At 45.2% G+C, this 15,243-nt stretch overlaps 1 protein-coding gene across 4 annotated transcripts in view; it reads right to left on the reverse strand.

Moving 5' to 3' along the window:
• Nucleotides 1-243: 243 nt before the first annotated feature.
• The window catches only part of LOC103535135 (ubiquitin-associated protein 1), a 35,561-nt gene continuing 20,561 nt past the window's right edge, over nt 244-15,243 (reverse strand). For 2 of the 4 annotated variants that reach the window (XR_003988826.1, XR_003988827.1), the window contains 4 exons: nt 4,302-4,337; nt 3,653-3,844; nt 2,092-2,287; nt 244-731 (listed from right to left, as the gene is read on the reverse strand). Coding sequence is in view for 2 of the 4 variants with exons in the window: in XM_030468396.1 (XP_030324256.1) it covers nt 591-731; nt 2,186-2,287; nt 3,653-3,844; nt 4,302-4,337 (471 nt within the window). In the remaining 2 variants the exon portion in view is untranslated. Of the gene's footprint in view, nt 732-2,054; nt 2,288-3,652; nt 3,845-4,301; nt 4,338-15,243 lie in introns of those variants that run through there. The other 2 variants (XM_030468396.1, XM_030468395.1) reach the window with 2 other exon arrangements.

A 15,243-nucleotide genomic window follows, 5' to 3' on the forward strand; every position in this document is an offset into this window, starting at 1 on the left:
TTGGAGACTCATGTCTGGAAGAAGTGTTGGATGCATGGATAAAAAAAACAAACCAAACTAAAATAGGAGAGGAACAACTTCTCTCTTCATGCATAATGACAGTTTCTGAACCAGTGTTTTACTAAGTTACAGACTAAATTTCAACCAAAAAGTAAAACTCCATTGCACTAAAAGTAAAATTTAACCAATTAATCTGGACTGTGACAGTCCAGTAAAAGGATACATGAAAGCAGCTTCAAAGAACCAGGGCATCCTAGTTTCAGAACTAAGTATTCTTCTATCCTACTCCAGTGCAACAATGAGAAACCACTCCTGTCTCTACCTATGTATAAATCCAGTACATTTTGGGCAGTCTATACTCCGTGGCCAAGATGGAAAAGTAGGAAAGGACATTTAAAAATTTAAATTAAGAAAGTTGGTTCTCATTGGAAAGAGAAATGCTAGTGATGCACATGGGCAGGCTTGCTCAGTCACTTTCCCATATATGGAAAAAGCTGGACTCCTTCCTTCTGAGAGCAAGTCACACTGGATATGAAGGTGACGGGGCTGGACCTGCTCCACTGCATACCAAGAATCCAGCTGGCTGGATTTCAGCTGGCTCCTGCACGAGCCATTAGATCTTCCAAAGCGTTGTGTTGGTTGTTGTTATGTAATAATAAGACCTCCTTAATGTCTTTTATTTCAAAGCCCATTTCTTTAAATCGACTCATTAATTGGAGAAGTTCTGTGATCTGAAAGAGACAGACAGTCGATTATTTGCAAGAGAAAAGAGGATCAGTGCTTGGTGGAGGTTTAACACAGAGCCAATCTTCAGTGACTGGGCACCCCATGGGGTAGATTCCTACTCCCCAAGCACAACCTGTTCCAGCTCCATTTGGAGAAATTCCACTCATACAAGAGCTGGCAGAGCTCTGGGTAGAGTAGTCCATGGAGTCTCACTTATTTCAACCTTAATGATTCTATTCTATTCACTTTAAACTTTGAATCCCCTGTGTTTGCAGTCCTGCATTCCCAAAATCCTCTTCAGCAAAGGGTAGCAAAGCTCAGTCTGTGGGTGTGTGTCTCCCAGTAGGAAATTTATCAGCCTGCCCTAATTCAGACTCTGCTACCCCATCTAGTAGTTAACTGTTGCATCTGAATTTTTTTAAAGTTACTTTGGGAACAGTACACTAGCCCTTGCTATCAAATGGTTCTTCTGATCTAGGCACAAATCCTATTGGACACACTGTGTACAATACTACCAACATCAACCACAAATTCTCCCAGAGCTTTGAAAAAATAAAGTAACAAGAAGTGAATTAATTGATCAAACTTATATGAACCATCTACCATTTACAGGGCCTCCGCTCTACTCAAGGGGAGGAATGGACACCAAAAAAAAAAAAAACCAAACCAAAAAAAAACCCAAAACAAAAGGTTGAAAAGGACAATCAGGAGATTAGCCATTTCCAATTTTGGGGTTAAGTCAGTAGAAAATGCATTTTCTGAACTCAGTCACTTCTCCCATCTTCACAGTGTTGTTCCTCTGTTTTCAAGGTCATTACTAAGTCCAAGAAAGGCAGGAAGAGACATATATGTCTGGGAGGGTTGGGTTGTACCTTTAAAGATTTCATATTGGCACAAAAGAGGATGGCAAACTTTAAAAGATCCTGCTGTCCTCTGCCCTGGCTACTGCTCCTGCCTCTGTATTTTTGTTGCTCATAAAGCAGTTAGACAATGAGCCAGACTCCAAAAAACATATTTTCCATCTTCCTCCAGAAAGAGAACTACCAACCCAACTTGCTGAGCAACTAGGCAGATACGTTTGTACAAGGGAGAAAATTCACAGCCAGGGCAGGCTGGCAGGTTTTGAAAGATAATTTGGTGTATCTGAAATTAACTGTCTCTGTACCAAGCACCTCACCTAGAAGAGAACTCTGGGTTCAAAACATTAAAACCAGAATAAGCAGGGTCTTTAAAAAATCCTGTCTCCATAAAAATGCATGCAAGTGAGTGTGATAAAAGGAACACAGAAAAATTTTAATGCTTTTACACATATTTACTTTATCATCACAAGGATGTCCTTCAGCAGTTTTGGAAACAAGGCATTACCATAAAAGTCAGAAATACATCAGCCGGGGGAACTGCTGCTGGAATTCCCCATCATGGCACATTCTCTTTATTCCTTAGCATGTTGTACCCTTGCCTTCTCCTCTGAACACTGGTGCATTTCCAAAGCTGCTTCAACAAGAAGTGGATCAAAGCCCTTCTCACAAAGCTGTCCATGTGCAAACAGGTAATCCAAAACCTGTGGGGAATTAAGAAAATAAACTAAGTTTGCAGAGTGGCATTTGCAACACACGGTTGAATACCATCTCTGTACATGCAAAGGGACTGAGCACAACTGTACCCCGGCGTTCAGCAAGGGCTGAGATAAACTCCTTCCTATTAAAGTTGAGATGCTCTTGCCGCAAGAACTCATCCAGAGAAAACAAACAAGCCCACTCTATTCAAAACAGTCTCAGAAGCCTTTCATGCTTGATCACTGAGCAGAAGGCAGAAGTTTAACTGTGCTTCCTATACTACAAATTTTTAAAACAAAGCTGTAGGTCAAGATGTGTCAGCTTTTAACTTCCTCTCAGACAGCTGCAAGACCTGATGCAATCTGAAAGCAGTCAGCCTTTTAAGATCAAATCATCATACTGGTGAATGAGCTGCAAATCCCAGCTCACATGCTCAGAAATAGTTGCCAAATTTCTTATCCATCCTCAGCTTTGAGAGGTACAAGGAAAGGTTTAGATAGGTAATGCTAGGAAGGTAAAAGAACACAGCCTGGATTTAAAACCAGCTTCCTAAGGGACATAATTTCCATTTGATACTACAGTTCACTCCAGCACAAAGGTTAAACTGCTCTTGATGCATAGGTAGTGGACAAGCATATCAGCTCCACAAGAAGAAGTCACTGGAACACACCTCCTCCCCAGGCAACAGGCAGAGTCCCACCAGACAATGCTCAGTGCAGCACACAGCCTGCCTAGGGTTAGCACGCAAAGTTTGGCCACACTCTCTCCACTTCAAAATATTTGTTTGAAGTGGATTCAAGACCTAGACCCACACTTCATCCTGCAGCACTTTATGCTATGAGAACTGGCTTTAGCAAGCATTTGATGCAACCCATGAGGCAGGAAGCACCACAACCAGATCACAAAAAAAAAATTTGGTCAGTGCTGCCTTTGAAGAGCCTGTCAGAACTGTCATAAGCCTGCAGGGGCCAATCTCTCTACAAGGAGACATCAGCATCATAATCTGTGCTCAGAACAATGGAAGTTGGCTGGTTTTTTTATCACACAGCACTAAGCATGGTGTAGAGCCACAGTAAACTTCCTTCAGGTAGTTTTGTGGCTCCTGGGAAGACTCAGTACCTGTCCCAGCTTCACGTGGAGGTAAGGGCCCATTCCAAGCTCAGCACAGCTCTGACCCAGCATCCACAGATGTGGTTCACTCAAGCAGTCTCTCATCAACTTCTCCAGTGGTTAATATTGCAGTGGCTACAGGCTGCAACCCCTTGTTAGAATAAAAGTATTCACCCCATCCGTTTTGCAAACCCAAGGTTGTTTCTCAGCAGAATCAGCATCAAATCAAGGGTTTCTTTCTCCATTGCACAAGCTCTTACCTGATCGATGTTCTGTCCCTTCTTCTTTATGGCTTTCAGGGCATTCTCAGGCGAGTACCCCGTGCTGATGACCGTCTCTACGCACTGCCTCTCACTAGCAGAGAGGACCTGCTGTAGTTCAGAGCCACCCAACTGCTTTGTGCAGATGGTGTTAACAGGCACTTTAGACACTGGGAAATTTTGGTGTGTTACCTAAAGGGGGAAACCCAGAGGCTGAGGTGATGGTCATCATCAGCATCCCCACATCCTGTTTCTGGCTAGTGCAGAACCAGGATATCCCATGTAATTAACCTGAGAGCCTTTCTAGACTGCCCTTGGGAAGTTACTGTTAGTATGAAAACAAGCAGTGCACATAGTCTGACTCCCACCATACTCTTTTTACCTTCAAAAAAACCCCAATCAACAACTCAGATTCTTTGCAATACATCCTCTCCTACAAGTGAATGAAAATCTTTCAATACCAAACCTTTGCAACAGTGAAGGTCCTTATAATATAGCCAAACCCTGAACCTCAGAGGAAGCATGAAGATTGCTTACTTAACTCCAAGTTCACTCATCACCTATGATTTTCTGTACTCAAATTAATACTACTTCTGAAGATTTTCAGAAACATGATCCAGTGCAAGCACACAGGTATTTGGAAACTTACCAGAGGGATTTCCATTTCCTTGAAGTCTGGGTGTACCTGGAAAACATAGGAATAAGATGACTACAAATATTATGCAACAGTGAGCAGAATTTGCTACAGCTGGAGGAGAAGGGTTTTATGGGAGAAATCTTTGAGTAATTCCACCATACTAGAGAGATTTGTGGTATGATCAGGCTTCCACTTGCGAGACACAGATGTTATGCAGTTAAGTGTAGTTATAGAATAGCCATTATAAGGACTGTTTATCTCAGCACTCTACAAAACCAATCACACTCCAAGAAGGATGTGTGTCCTCTCACAATAACTGTAAGTTTGTTCATTCTGTCTCTGTGACTGCTACATGTTCATACAGATAAGTGTAGCACATTGGCTCCTGTTCAGCTCTTGACCTAGTGCTACTTTGCATGAATGACAGTGATAATTTTAAAGTCATTTCTTAGAGACTTCCCTTGATTTTTTTTGACAATGAGAAGGGGCAAGAGGAACATTTAGCCCTTTTCTACTCTCAAAGCACTGCATTTCATATGCCATATATAGGATCATAGAATGGTTTGTGTTGGAAGGGATCATCTAGTTCAAACACCCCTGCCATGGGCAGGGACACCTCCCACCAGCCCAGGTTGCTCTAAGCCCCATCCAACCTGACCTGAGACACTGCCAGGGAGGAGACAGCCACAGCTTCTCTGGACAACCTGGGCCAGGGGCTCACCACTCTCACAGCAAAGAATTTCTTCCTAAGATCTCATCTAAATCTCCCCTCTTTCAGCTTGAAACTGTTTTGCCTTGTCCTATCACTCCATGCCCTTGCCCAAACTCCCTCCCCAGCTTTCCTGGAGCCCCTTCAGGCACTGGAAGGTGCTAGAAGGTCTCCCTGGGAGCCTCCTCTTCTCCAGGCTGAACAACCCCAACTCTCTCAGCATGTCTACAGAGCAGAACTGCTCCAGCCCTCTCATCATCTTCATGGCCTCCTCTGGACTCACTCCAACAGCTCCATGTCCTTCTTGTGTTGGGGGTTCCAGAACTGGACACAGCACTGCAGGGGGAATCTCACAAGAGCAGAGTAGAGGTTGGCCTTCTGGGCTGCCAGTGCACATTGTTGGCTCATGTTGAGCTTCTCATTGCTCAACACCCCCAAAGTCCTTCTCAGGGCTCTTCTCAATCCATTCTCCACCCAGCCTGTAACAGTGCTTGGGATTATCCTGACTGAGGTGCAGGACCTTGCACTTGGCCTTGTTGAACTTCATGAGGTTGGCATGGGCCCACCTCTCCAGCCTGTCAGGGTCCCTTTGGATGGCCTCCCTTCCTCCAGTGTGTCAAGTTAGCTTGTTGTTGTCAGCAAACTTGCTGAGGATGCGCTTGATCCCACTGCCCATGTCTCCAACAAAGATGTTAAACAGCACCAGTCCCAATACCGACCCAAGGAACACCACTGGTCACTGGTCTCTATTTCTACATCAAGCTGTTGACTGCTACTCTTTGAGCATGATCAGCCAGCCAGTTCCTTATCCACCTAGTGGTCCATCCATCAAATCCATATTCTTCCAATTTAGAGATCAGGATGTCATGCGGGACATGGTTGACTGATTTGCATAAGCCCAGGTAGATTATGTCAGTTGCTCTCCCTTTGTCCACTGGCGCTGTGACCCCATCATAAATTGCCACCAAATTTGTCAGGCACAATTTGCCATTGGTGAAGCCATATTGGCTGTCACAAATCACATCCTTATTTTCCATGTGCTTTAGCATAGTTTCCAGGAAGGTCTGCTACATGATCTTGCCAAGCACAGAGGTGAGACTGACTGGCCTGTAGTTCCCTGGGTCTTCCTTTTTTCCTTTTTCTGAAAATGGGGGTTCTGTTTCCCCTTTTCCAGTCAGTGGGAATATATGAGCAATGTGGCACATAAGATAAAAAAAAAAGCATGAGATTTTTCTACCAATAGACAACACTTAGTCCTATTCCCAGTACACCAATAAGACTGGGTTACTTTTACTGCTGTACACCTGATGCATTTCTGCAGAAGCAGGCTGCCAGAGGGAAGAACCAACCCACTGCTTTATACTAATTTGCACAAGGTAACAGAAATGCAAATTCAGAATTTTGCCATCAAATCCACACATTTCAATTAATCCTTTTAAAAGTCTTCCTGCATTTTAAATCAAATTAGAAAAGATCACAATAAATTACTTCAGACCAAGAGCCTCTATTGCTTTTCCTTAATACCTTTTAAGCCAACATAGATTGCTTGAAAGCTTATCCACTTCTTTCAGAAAAGCCTTCTTTGGGGCGAAACTAAAACCAAACAAAAAACAAAATGAACCAACAAAAAACCCACACAGGAAGAAAAAAAAACAAAACAAAACCAACAAACCCCCAAACCCCACAGCAATAAAAATCTATTTATATAAAAAATTTCTGATAACATATATTAGGATTTTGGTAAATTCCATTGGGGGGAGAGAAAAAGCAGGTTTAGTTCTGCATTTCTTCACATTCTCGTCTCCAGCGTAAGAATTTATCTTCTAGGAGTCAAAGCCTGAGAAACCATGTTCAATCTGATGGACTTGCCTACCCAAAAACCTCTTCTCATGGTGGTAGAGGTGTTCAAAGCCCTTCACAAAACCAAAACTGCTTCTGACACCAGAGACTGATAATCTGTGCTTGCAGTCAATGACTTTCAGCAGAGGAGGGAAACACCTAAAGGAATTGTAGGAGATAAAGCCAGAACTAGTCACTCAGCAGCTGCACTCCCTTACGTCTCAAACTTGCATTTCAGTACCCTTCAAGAAGCAGAAATAAAATGCTTTCAGTATGTGCTTGTGCACTGTGCCTACTTTAAGGGATTTAATAGAGAGGCCAGGAGTCCTGCCTGCAGCTGGTGTGCTCGCACACATCACACTAGTACAGCAGTATATATTCTGAATAGTCCACCAGGAGTATCCCATCCTCATATAATCAGAGATTTCTCTAAATAAAATGTATCACACTAATCAGGTCTCTGACCAGCTTTAATTCCAACCTGCTGTCTTCACTAATCATTTCTTCCTCTGCCAATGCTGAAAAAAGCAAACCAGTGAGCTTAAAAAAAAAACAAAAAACCAAAACCCTCAGAGGGGACCACCCAGGACAGAATCAGTGCAACCTCAGAGATACCACAAGTTTATTTCCATCCAAAGAAACCTAGATCTAATTCACTGGTAAAGCATAAACTCCAGTGGAAAGTGGAGTTAAAATTTCTAGTCTCATGAGAAAAAAATATAATCATATAAAATCATTGTGGAATACACTGGGACATATAATTGTATAACACAGTATATAAACTGGGGGAGTTGGGGGGGGGGGAGGATGAATATGGCTGTGCATCAGGTTCCAGGTGGAGAGCATTGTGCATTACTCATTTAATATATTTTTATTAGTATTGTTTTATTATTTCTTCTTTCCTTGTGTTGCTCAATTAAACCGTTCTTATCTCAACCCACAAGGTTTCCCCTTCTTCTAATTCTTCTATTGGGAGTGGGGAGGTTGAGGTGTGGGTGAATGAACAGCTGTCTGGTGCAACCATGACAGTCTTTAGTAAGTTTTAATCCAGCATATAGAGATTTATATATAGTGAAAATTTGGCCATCTGAATGCTCATCTATCTTGTTTTGTAAGTGACCTTTCATGCTAATCCCTAGAGATTTGATACTTTGCGGGTTCACCTCTGAGCTACAATTGCCTCTCAAACCTGTGATCCACAGCAGTGAGCAGTTGTTCAGTGCATTACTGCTTCTGCCAGTTTACTGTATTAAATTTGTTCTAGTGATCAATTAACATCTGTTCTGCTGTGCTAGTTGCCAGAATATTTTACAATTAATAATGCATTTACCCAAGCCTGAAAAGAGGAGAAAGCACAGTGTCACTTGTTTCAGAGCTCATGGTGTTTGTCCTGGTTTGGGCCAGGATAATGGTGATTTTCTGTCTTGTACTGTTTGCTTTTAGCTAAGTCTCTTGTAAGTAGTTGTGTTTGCTGAAATGAACAGCAAGTTTCTCAGACAGTGTGTGCTTCTAGGATTGATAACACTTGATGTTTATAGTTACTGCTAGAGACTGGTATGCAGAGCCAAGGACACTGCTCAGCTCTGAGGAAAACATTTTACTGTCCAGGAGGATAAAGAGGTCCCACCTGAGCCCTCCTTTGGGGAGGAACAGACAAGATAGATGCCAGAATTGACCAAACAGAGTATTCCATCCCATATACGTCACACTCAGTATAAATTTGAGGGATCACGAGGGGCAAGCCAGATTTCCAGACTTCTGGATTTCCTGATTTCCCTGCTTCCCTTCCTTCACCCGGCATCCTGGAAGGATCCCATCCATTCGTCTGCCTGTGGTCCTGATCCGTGCCAGCCCATATCTGTGTGTTCCTGCCTCCGGTTCCCGACTGCTGCTGACTCCAGGAGTCCAGCCTGGACTTTCCCAGGGCTGCCCTGCAGCCTCGGTGGTGACGTGAGAGTTATTGGGGGAAAGGAGGGAGGAATGTGGTTTCCATTTTCCTGTATATTTGTATATATTTAGTAATTTTTCCTATTTATCATTACTGTTCATTAAAGTTGTATAGTTTAGTTTCCAACCCATAAGTCTCTCTCCCTTATTCTCTCTCCTTTCTTTATCAAGGAGGAGAGAGACATTAATAGAGAGCGTCTGTTATTCGGTTTAATTGCCGGGCCAGTGTTAAACCGTGACAGTGTTACATGAAAACCTACATACAGTATGCCAGTAAAGCCACAGAACCATTTATATTGGACAGAAGTAGTCAGATTATTTTAGAGCCAGCTAAAGGATTTGACTACACAGTTTCCACTAGGCTTCATGAGTATTGTTGTCCAGAACGGAAGTCAGCGTGGATTCACCCAAGGGAAATCATGCTTGACCAACTTGATTGCCTTCTATGATGTCATTACTGGCTGGCTAGATGAGGGGAGAGAAGTGGGTGTTATCTACCTTGACTTGAGCAAGGCTTTTGATACTGTCTCTCATAACATCCTCATTAGGAAACTCAGGAATTGTGGACTAAATGAGTGGACAGTGAGGTGGATTGAGAGCTGGCTGTATAACAGAACTCAGAGGATGGTGATCAATGGTGCAGGGTTGAGTTGGAGGCTTGTTACCAGCAGTGTCCCCCAGGGGTCAATACTTGGTCCAGTCTTGTTCAACATGTTCATCAACGACCTGGATGAGGGAACAGAATGTATCCTCAGCAAGTTCACTGATTATACAAAGCTGAGAGGGGTGGCCGACACTCCAGAGGGCTGTGCTGCCATCCAGCATGACCTGGACAGGCTGGAGAGATGGGCAGAAAAGAAACTGATGAGGTTCTCTAAGAACAAGTGAAGAATCCTGAACCTGGGGAGGAAGAACCCCAAGCACCAACATAGGTTAGGAGTGGACCTGCTGGAAAGCAGTTTGGAGGAGAAGGATCTTGGGGTCCTGATAGATAGCAAATTATCCATGAGCCAGCAGTGTGCCCTTGCTGCCAGGAAGGCCAATGGAATCCTTGTCTGTATAAAGAAGAGTGTAGTCAGCAGGTCAGGGGAGGTCATTCTTCCCCTCTACTCTGCCCTGGTGAGGCCACAGCTGGAATACTGCATCCAGTTCTGGGCTCCCCAGTTCAAGAGACAGAGAACTACTGGAGAGAGTCCAGGAGAAGGCAACAAAGATGATTGGGGGATTGGAACAGCTCTCAGATAATGAGAAGCAAATTGCCCTTTTCACTGACGGATCCTGCTGTTAGGAAGTCAGTAGAGGTAGAAAGCTGCAGTTGCAGAAGCAAAGTCGCCTAAGTTCCAGCAGTAGAAGACCTGAATGAGGAGAGAACTAGGAAAACTTCTCTGATCAATAGGTGGCTAAGGGATTGGTGCCACCGGCGGAACTTTGGGTTTTTCAACCACAGGACAACTTCCATGTTACCTAGTGTCCTCAAATCAGATGGGCTTCATCTAACTAACAAGGGGAAAAGGACTCTAGCTTATAAGTTGGAGAGGCTGATAAGGAGGGCTTTAAACTAGGTTTGAAGGGGGATGGGGTTGAAACTGGGCTCTCCAGAAATAAGCCTAAGGGTGGTCTACCCAAGATAAGAGACAAACCAGCAGCCCAGCTGAAGTGCATGTACATCAATGCACGCAGCATGGGCAACAAACAGGAGGAGCTGGAAGCCATCATACAGCAGGAAAGCTATGATGTAGTCGCTATCACGGAAACGTGGTGGGATGACTCCCATGACTGGAGTGCTGCCATGGGGGGCTACAGGCTCTTCAGAAGGGACAGGCAGGGTAGGAGAGGCGGAGGGGTAGCCCTGTATGTTAGAGAGTCTCTTGACACTGTAGAAGTTGAGGTCAGCAATAATAAGGTGGAGTGCCTGTGGATTAGAATCAGAGGAAAGGCCAACAAGGCTGATATCGTGATGGGAGTCTGTTACAGACCACCCAATCAGGATGATGAGGATGATGAATTATTCTACAGGCAGCTGGCAGATGTCTCCAAATCGTCATCCCTTGTTCTTGTGGGCGACTTTAACCTGCCAGACATCTGCTGGGAACTCCACACCACAAAGAGGAAGCAGTCTAGGAGATTCCTAGAGTGTATAGAGGATAATTTCCTGCTCCAGCTAGTAAATGAGCCCACCAGGGATGGAGCCCCGCTTGACCTTCTTTTCACAGAGAGGATCTGGTGGGAGATGTGGTGGTCGGTGGACGCCTGGGACTTAGCAATCATGAAATAATAAAGTTTTCAATATTCAGGGATACAAGGAGGGTCGTCAATAAAACTTCTACGTTGGACTTCCGGAGGGCAGATTTTGGCCTATTCAGAAGACTTGTTCAGAGTATATCCTGGGAAACAGCCCTTGAAAACAGAGGGGTTCAAGAGGGATGGTCGTACTTCAAGGAGCAAGTTTTGAAAGCACAGGAGCAGGCTGTCCCAGTGTGCCGAAAGGCGAGCCGGTGGGGAAGACGACCGGTCTGGCTGAACTGGGAGACTCTGAAAGAAATTAGGGTTAAGAAGAGGGCCTACCAATTATGGAAAAAAGGGCTAACTACTCAGGAGGAATTTAGGAAGATAGTTAAGTCATGTCGAAAGAAAATTAGAGAGACAAAGGCACAATGTGAACAGAATCTCTCCACCTCTGTGAAGGATAACAAAAAGTCCTTCTACAGATACATCAGCAGCAAAAGAAGGGGCAAGGAAAACATCCATTCTTTACTGGACACGGGTGGGAATATAGTTATCAAAGATGAAGAAAAGGCTGAGGTATTTAACACCTTCTTTACCACAGTTTTCAACAGAAAGACAGGTTACCCTGAGGACAGACGGCTTCTGGAGCTTATAGGAGGTGACAAGAATCTAAACAGCCCCCCTGTAATCCTGAAGGACACAGTCAGTGACCTACTAAGATGCTTGGATCCCCACAAGTCTATAGGACCGGATGGGATCCACCCAAGGGTGATGAGGGAGCTGGCAGAAGAGCTTGCCAAGCCTCACTCTATCATCTACCAACAGTCCTGGCTCACTGGGGACATCCGAGATGATTGGAAGTTGGTGAATGTCACGCCAATTCACAAAAAGGGCCGGAAAGAGGACCCAGGAAACTACAGGCCCGTCAGCCTGACCTCAGTGCCTGGCAGGGTCATGGAACAAATCATCTTCAGTGCAATCACACAGCACCTGCAGGATGGGCAAGGGATTAGAAACAGCCAGCATGGGTTTAGAAAGGGCAGGTCATGCCTGACCAACCTTATCTCCTTTTATGATCAGGTGATCCACCTGGTGGATGAGGGGAGGGCTGTGGATGTGGTCTACCTGGACTTCAGCAAAGCGTTTGACACTGTCTCCCACAGCATCCTCCTGAAAAAGCTGTCAGCCCGCAGCTTCGACAGGAGCACCCTGTGCTGGCTTAGGAACTGGCTGGAGGGCCGGGCCCAGAGAGTGGTGCTGAATGGAGCTGCATCCAGTTGGCGGCCGGTCACTAGTGGTATCCCCCAGGGATCAGTGTTGGGCCCAGTTCTGTTTAATATCTTCATTGATGATTTAGATGAGGGGATTGAGTCCACCATTAGCAAATTTGCAGATGACACTAAGATGGGGGGAAGTGTGGATCAGCTGGAAGGCAGGAGGGTCTGCAGAGGGACCTGGACAGACTGGAGAGTTGGGCTGATTCCAATGGGATGAGGTTTAACACGGCCAAGTGCCGGGTCCTGCACTTTGGCCACAACAACCCCATGCAGCGCTACAGGCTGGGGACAGAGTGGCTGGAGAGCAGCCAGGCAGAAAGGGACCTGGGAGTCTGGATCGACAGGAAGCTGAACATGAGCCAGCAGTGTGCCCAGGTGGCCAAGAAGGCCAATGGCATCCTGGCCTGTATCCGGAACAGTGTCGCCAGCAGGTCCAGGGAAGTGATTCTTCCCCTGTACTCAGCGCTGGTGAGGCCACACCTTGAGTGCTGTGTCTAGTTCTGGGCCCCTCAGTTTAGGAAGGATATCGAGGTCCTGGAGCAGGTCCAAAGGAGGACAACTAGGCTGGTGAAGGGACTCGAGCACAGACCCTATGAGGAGAGAATGAGGAAGCTGGGGCTGTTCAGCCTAAAGAGGCGGCTTAGGGGAGACCTCATCGCTCTCTACAACTACCTGAAAGGAGGTGGTAGCCAATTGGGGGTTGGTCTCTTTTGCCAGAAGACTTTCAACAAGAGAAGAGGGCATGGTCTCAAGTTGTGCCAGGGGACGTTTAGGTTAGATATTAGAAAGAATTTCTTTACCGAGAGAGTGATCAGGCATTGGAAAGGGCTGCCCAGGGAAGTGGTGGATTCTCCGTCCCTGGAGATATTTAAAAAGAGACTGGATGTGGCACTCAGTGCCATAGTCTAGCAACTGCAACGGTGGTTCAAGGGTTGGACTCGATGATCTATGAGGTCCCTTCCAACCCAGCCAATTCTATGATTCTATGAAAGGAGGGAGAAGGTGAATCAAACTGACTTGCAGAGGTCAAAGCCATCCAGCTGGCCGTGCTGAACAGGAAAAGTGGCCGGTACATGACCTCTACTCTGACTCATGGATGGCAGGAAATGCCTTGTGGGCTTGGCTAAAGGGATGGAAGTGGGACAACTACTAAACAATTAGCTAATAAACAATTGGGCCAAAGAGCATGGTGTAGAGTGGATATACCATATTCCCTATCATGTACCAGCATCCAGAAAGATTGAACACTACAATGGCTTGCTGAAAACCACCCTGAAAGCAATGGGTGGTGGGACTTTCAAAAATTGTGACAAACACTTGGCTATTTAATGCCAGGGGATCCATCAATCAAGCTGGCCCTGCCCAATCAGACCTTTTACATATAGTGGAAGGGGTTCAACGGTCAAGTCCGTTTTATGTGAAAGGAACCTGTTGGGGAAAACTGTTTGGGTCTATCCTGCTTTGGGCAAAGACAAACCTATCTGTGGGATTGTCTGCTCAAGGTTGTGGACATACTTGGTGGGTATGCCAGAAGATGGTGAAGTCCAGTGTGTACCACAAGAGAGTTTAACTGGTTGAGAGCATTTAGTTTCAGGTTGTAGAGCATTTATTACTGCTTAATAGTGATAAGTCATTTTAAGTGTTCTTCTCTAGGATAATGCACTGGTGTCCAGGAACCTCAGGATGAACTTGCAGCACGAGGGCATGAACCCCATACAATCTCATTTGGCCTGAGAGACTTTATGAAAATCCAAAGCCTGGACTTTACAAAATGTTGTATAAAGACATAGCCTGGTGAATAAGTATGGCAAGAATGGTATGGAATAAGGGGTGGAAAATATTCTGTCTCGGTTCAGTGGTCAGGGCGACTCACAAACCAGAAGACAGAATTGTTCCCTGTTACCCCCTCCACTCTCCCAAGGGAAGATATAAGGGGAATAAGAGAGACTTAAAGGTTGGAAATTAAAACTGGAACAAGTTTACTGAAACAGGGAAGGAGCAGTAACACATGGAATGAGGAACCAATACATACAAAATATATACAAAACCCAATTTTGATGATTGCACAGATAGGTGTCTGAAGGTCCCTCATAGCAAGGCTGGCTTGGGAGCAAGGTCCATGGCTCTTCCCAGCACCCGATGGATTTGGATTCTGCAGAGCGTGTGGCAAGCTTATGGAAAAGTGGGAGCCTCTCTCCAAGACCTCCAAGTGACTGCAGCGAAGCAGCAAGGAAGAAGGGAGCAGGAAGGGGGACAGGCTTCTGGTTCTCCTGTCTTTTATAGAGTAGGGCAGGGAAATGGGCTCCCCAGTTCAAGAGAGACAGGTAACTACTGGAGAGAGTCCAGAGGAGAGTGATAAAGGTGAGTGGGGGATTGGAGCATCTCTCTTTTGAGGAAAAGCCGAGAGCTGGGAGTCTTTAGCCTGGAGAAGAGAAGGCTGAGGGGAGACCTTATCAATGCCTACAAGTATCTAAAGGGTGGGTGCAAGGAAGATGGAGCCGGACTCTTCTCAGTACTTCCCAGTGACAGGACGAGAGTCAACGGGCACAAGCTGGAACATAGGAAGTTCCATCTAAACATAAGAAAAACCTTCTTTATTGTGAGGGTGCCAAGGCACTGGCATAGGCTGCCCAGGGAGGTTGTGGAGTCCCCTTCTCTGGGGATACTCAAAACCCACCTGGACGCATTCCTGTGTAATGTGCTCTGGGTGATTCTGCTTTAGTGGGAGAGTTGGACTAGATCATCTCTAGAGGTTCCTTCCAACTCTGATAATTCTGTGATTCTGGGATCTTAGGTTCTTTGGAAAAAAAGAGTCTACAAGCTTACTCAAATAGTTGCTCTTATTCACAGAGAGAAAGACAACAGCTGGTGTGAAGTGTCCTCAAAGTAATTTTAGAACTTGCTACAAGTTTGAGGAAATGAAGTGTCAAACTCCTGTCTCAGAGCTGTAAGCAAG

Source organism: Calypte anna, chromosome W (genome assembly GCF_003957555.1).
Source record: "Calypte anna isolate BGI_N300 chromosome W, bCalAnn1_v1.p, whole genome shotgun sequence".
NCBI classification, from domain to species: domain Eukaryota; kingdom Metazoa; phylum Chordata; class Aves; order Apodiformes; family Trochilidae; genus Calypte; species Calypte anna.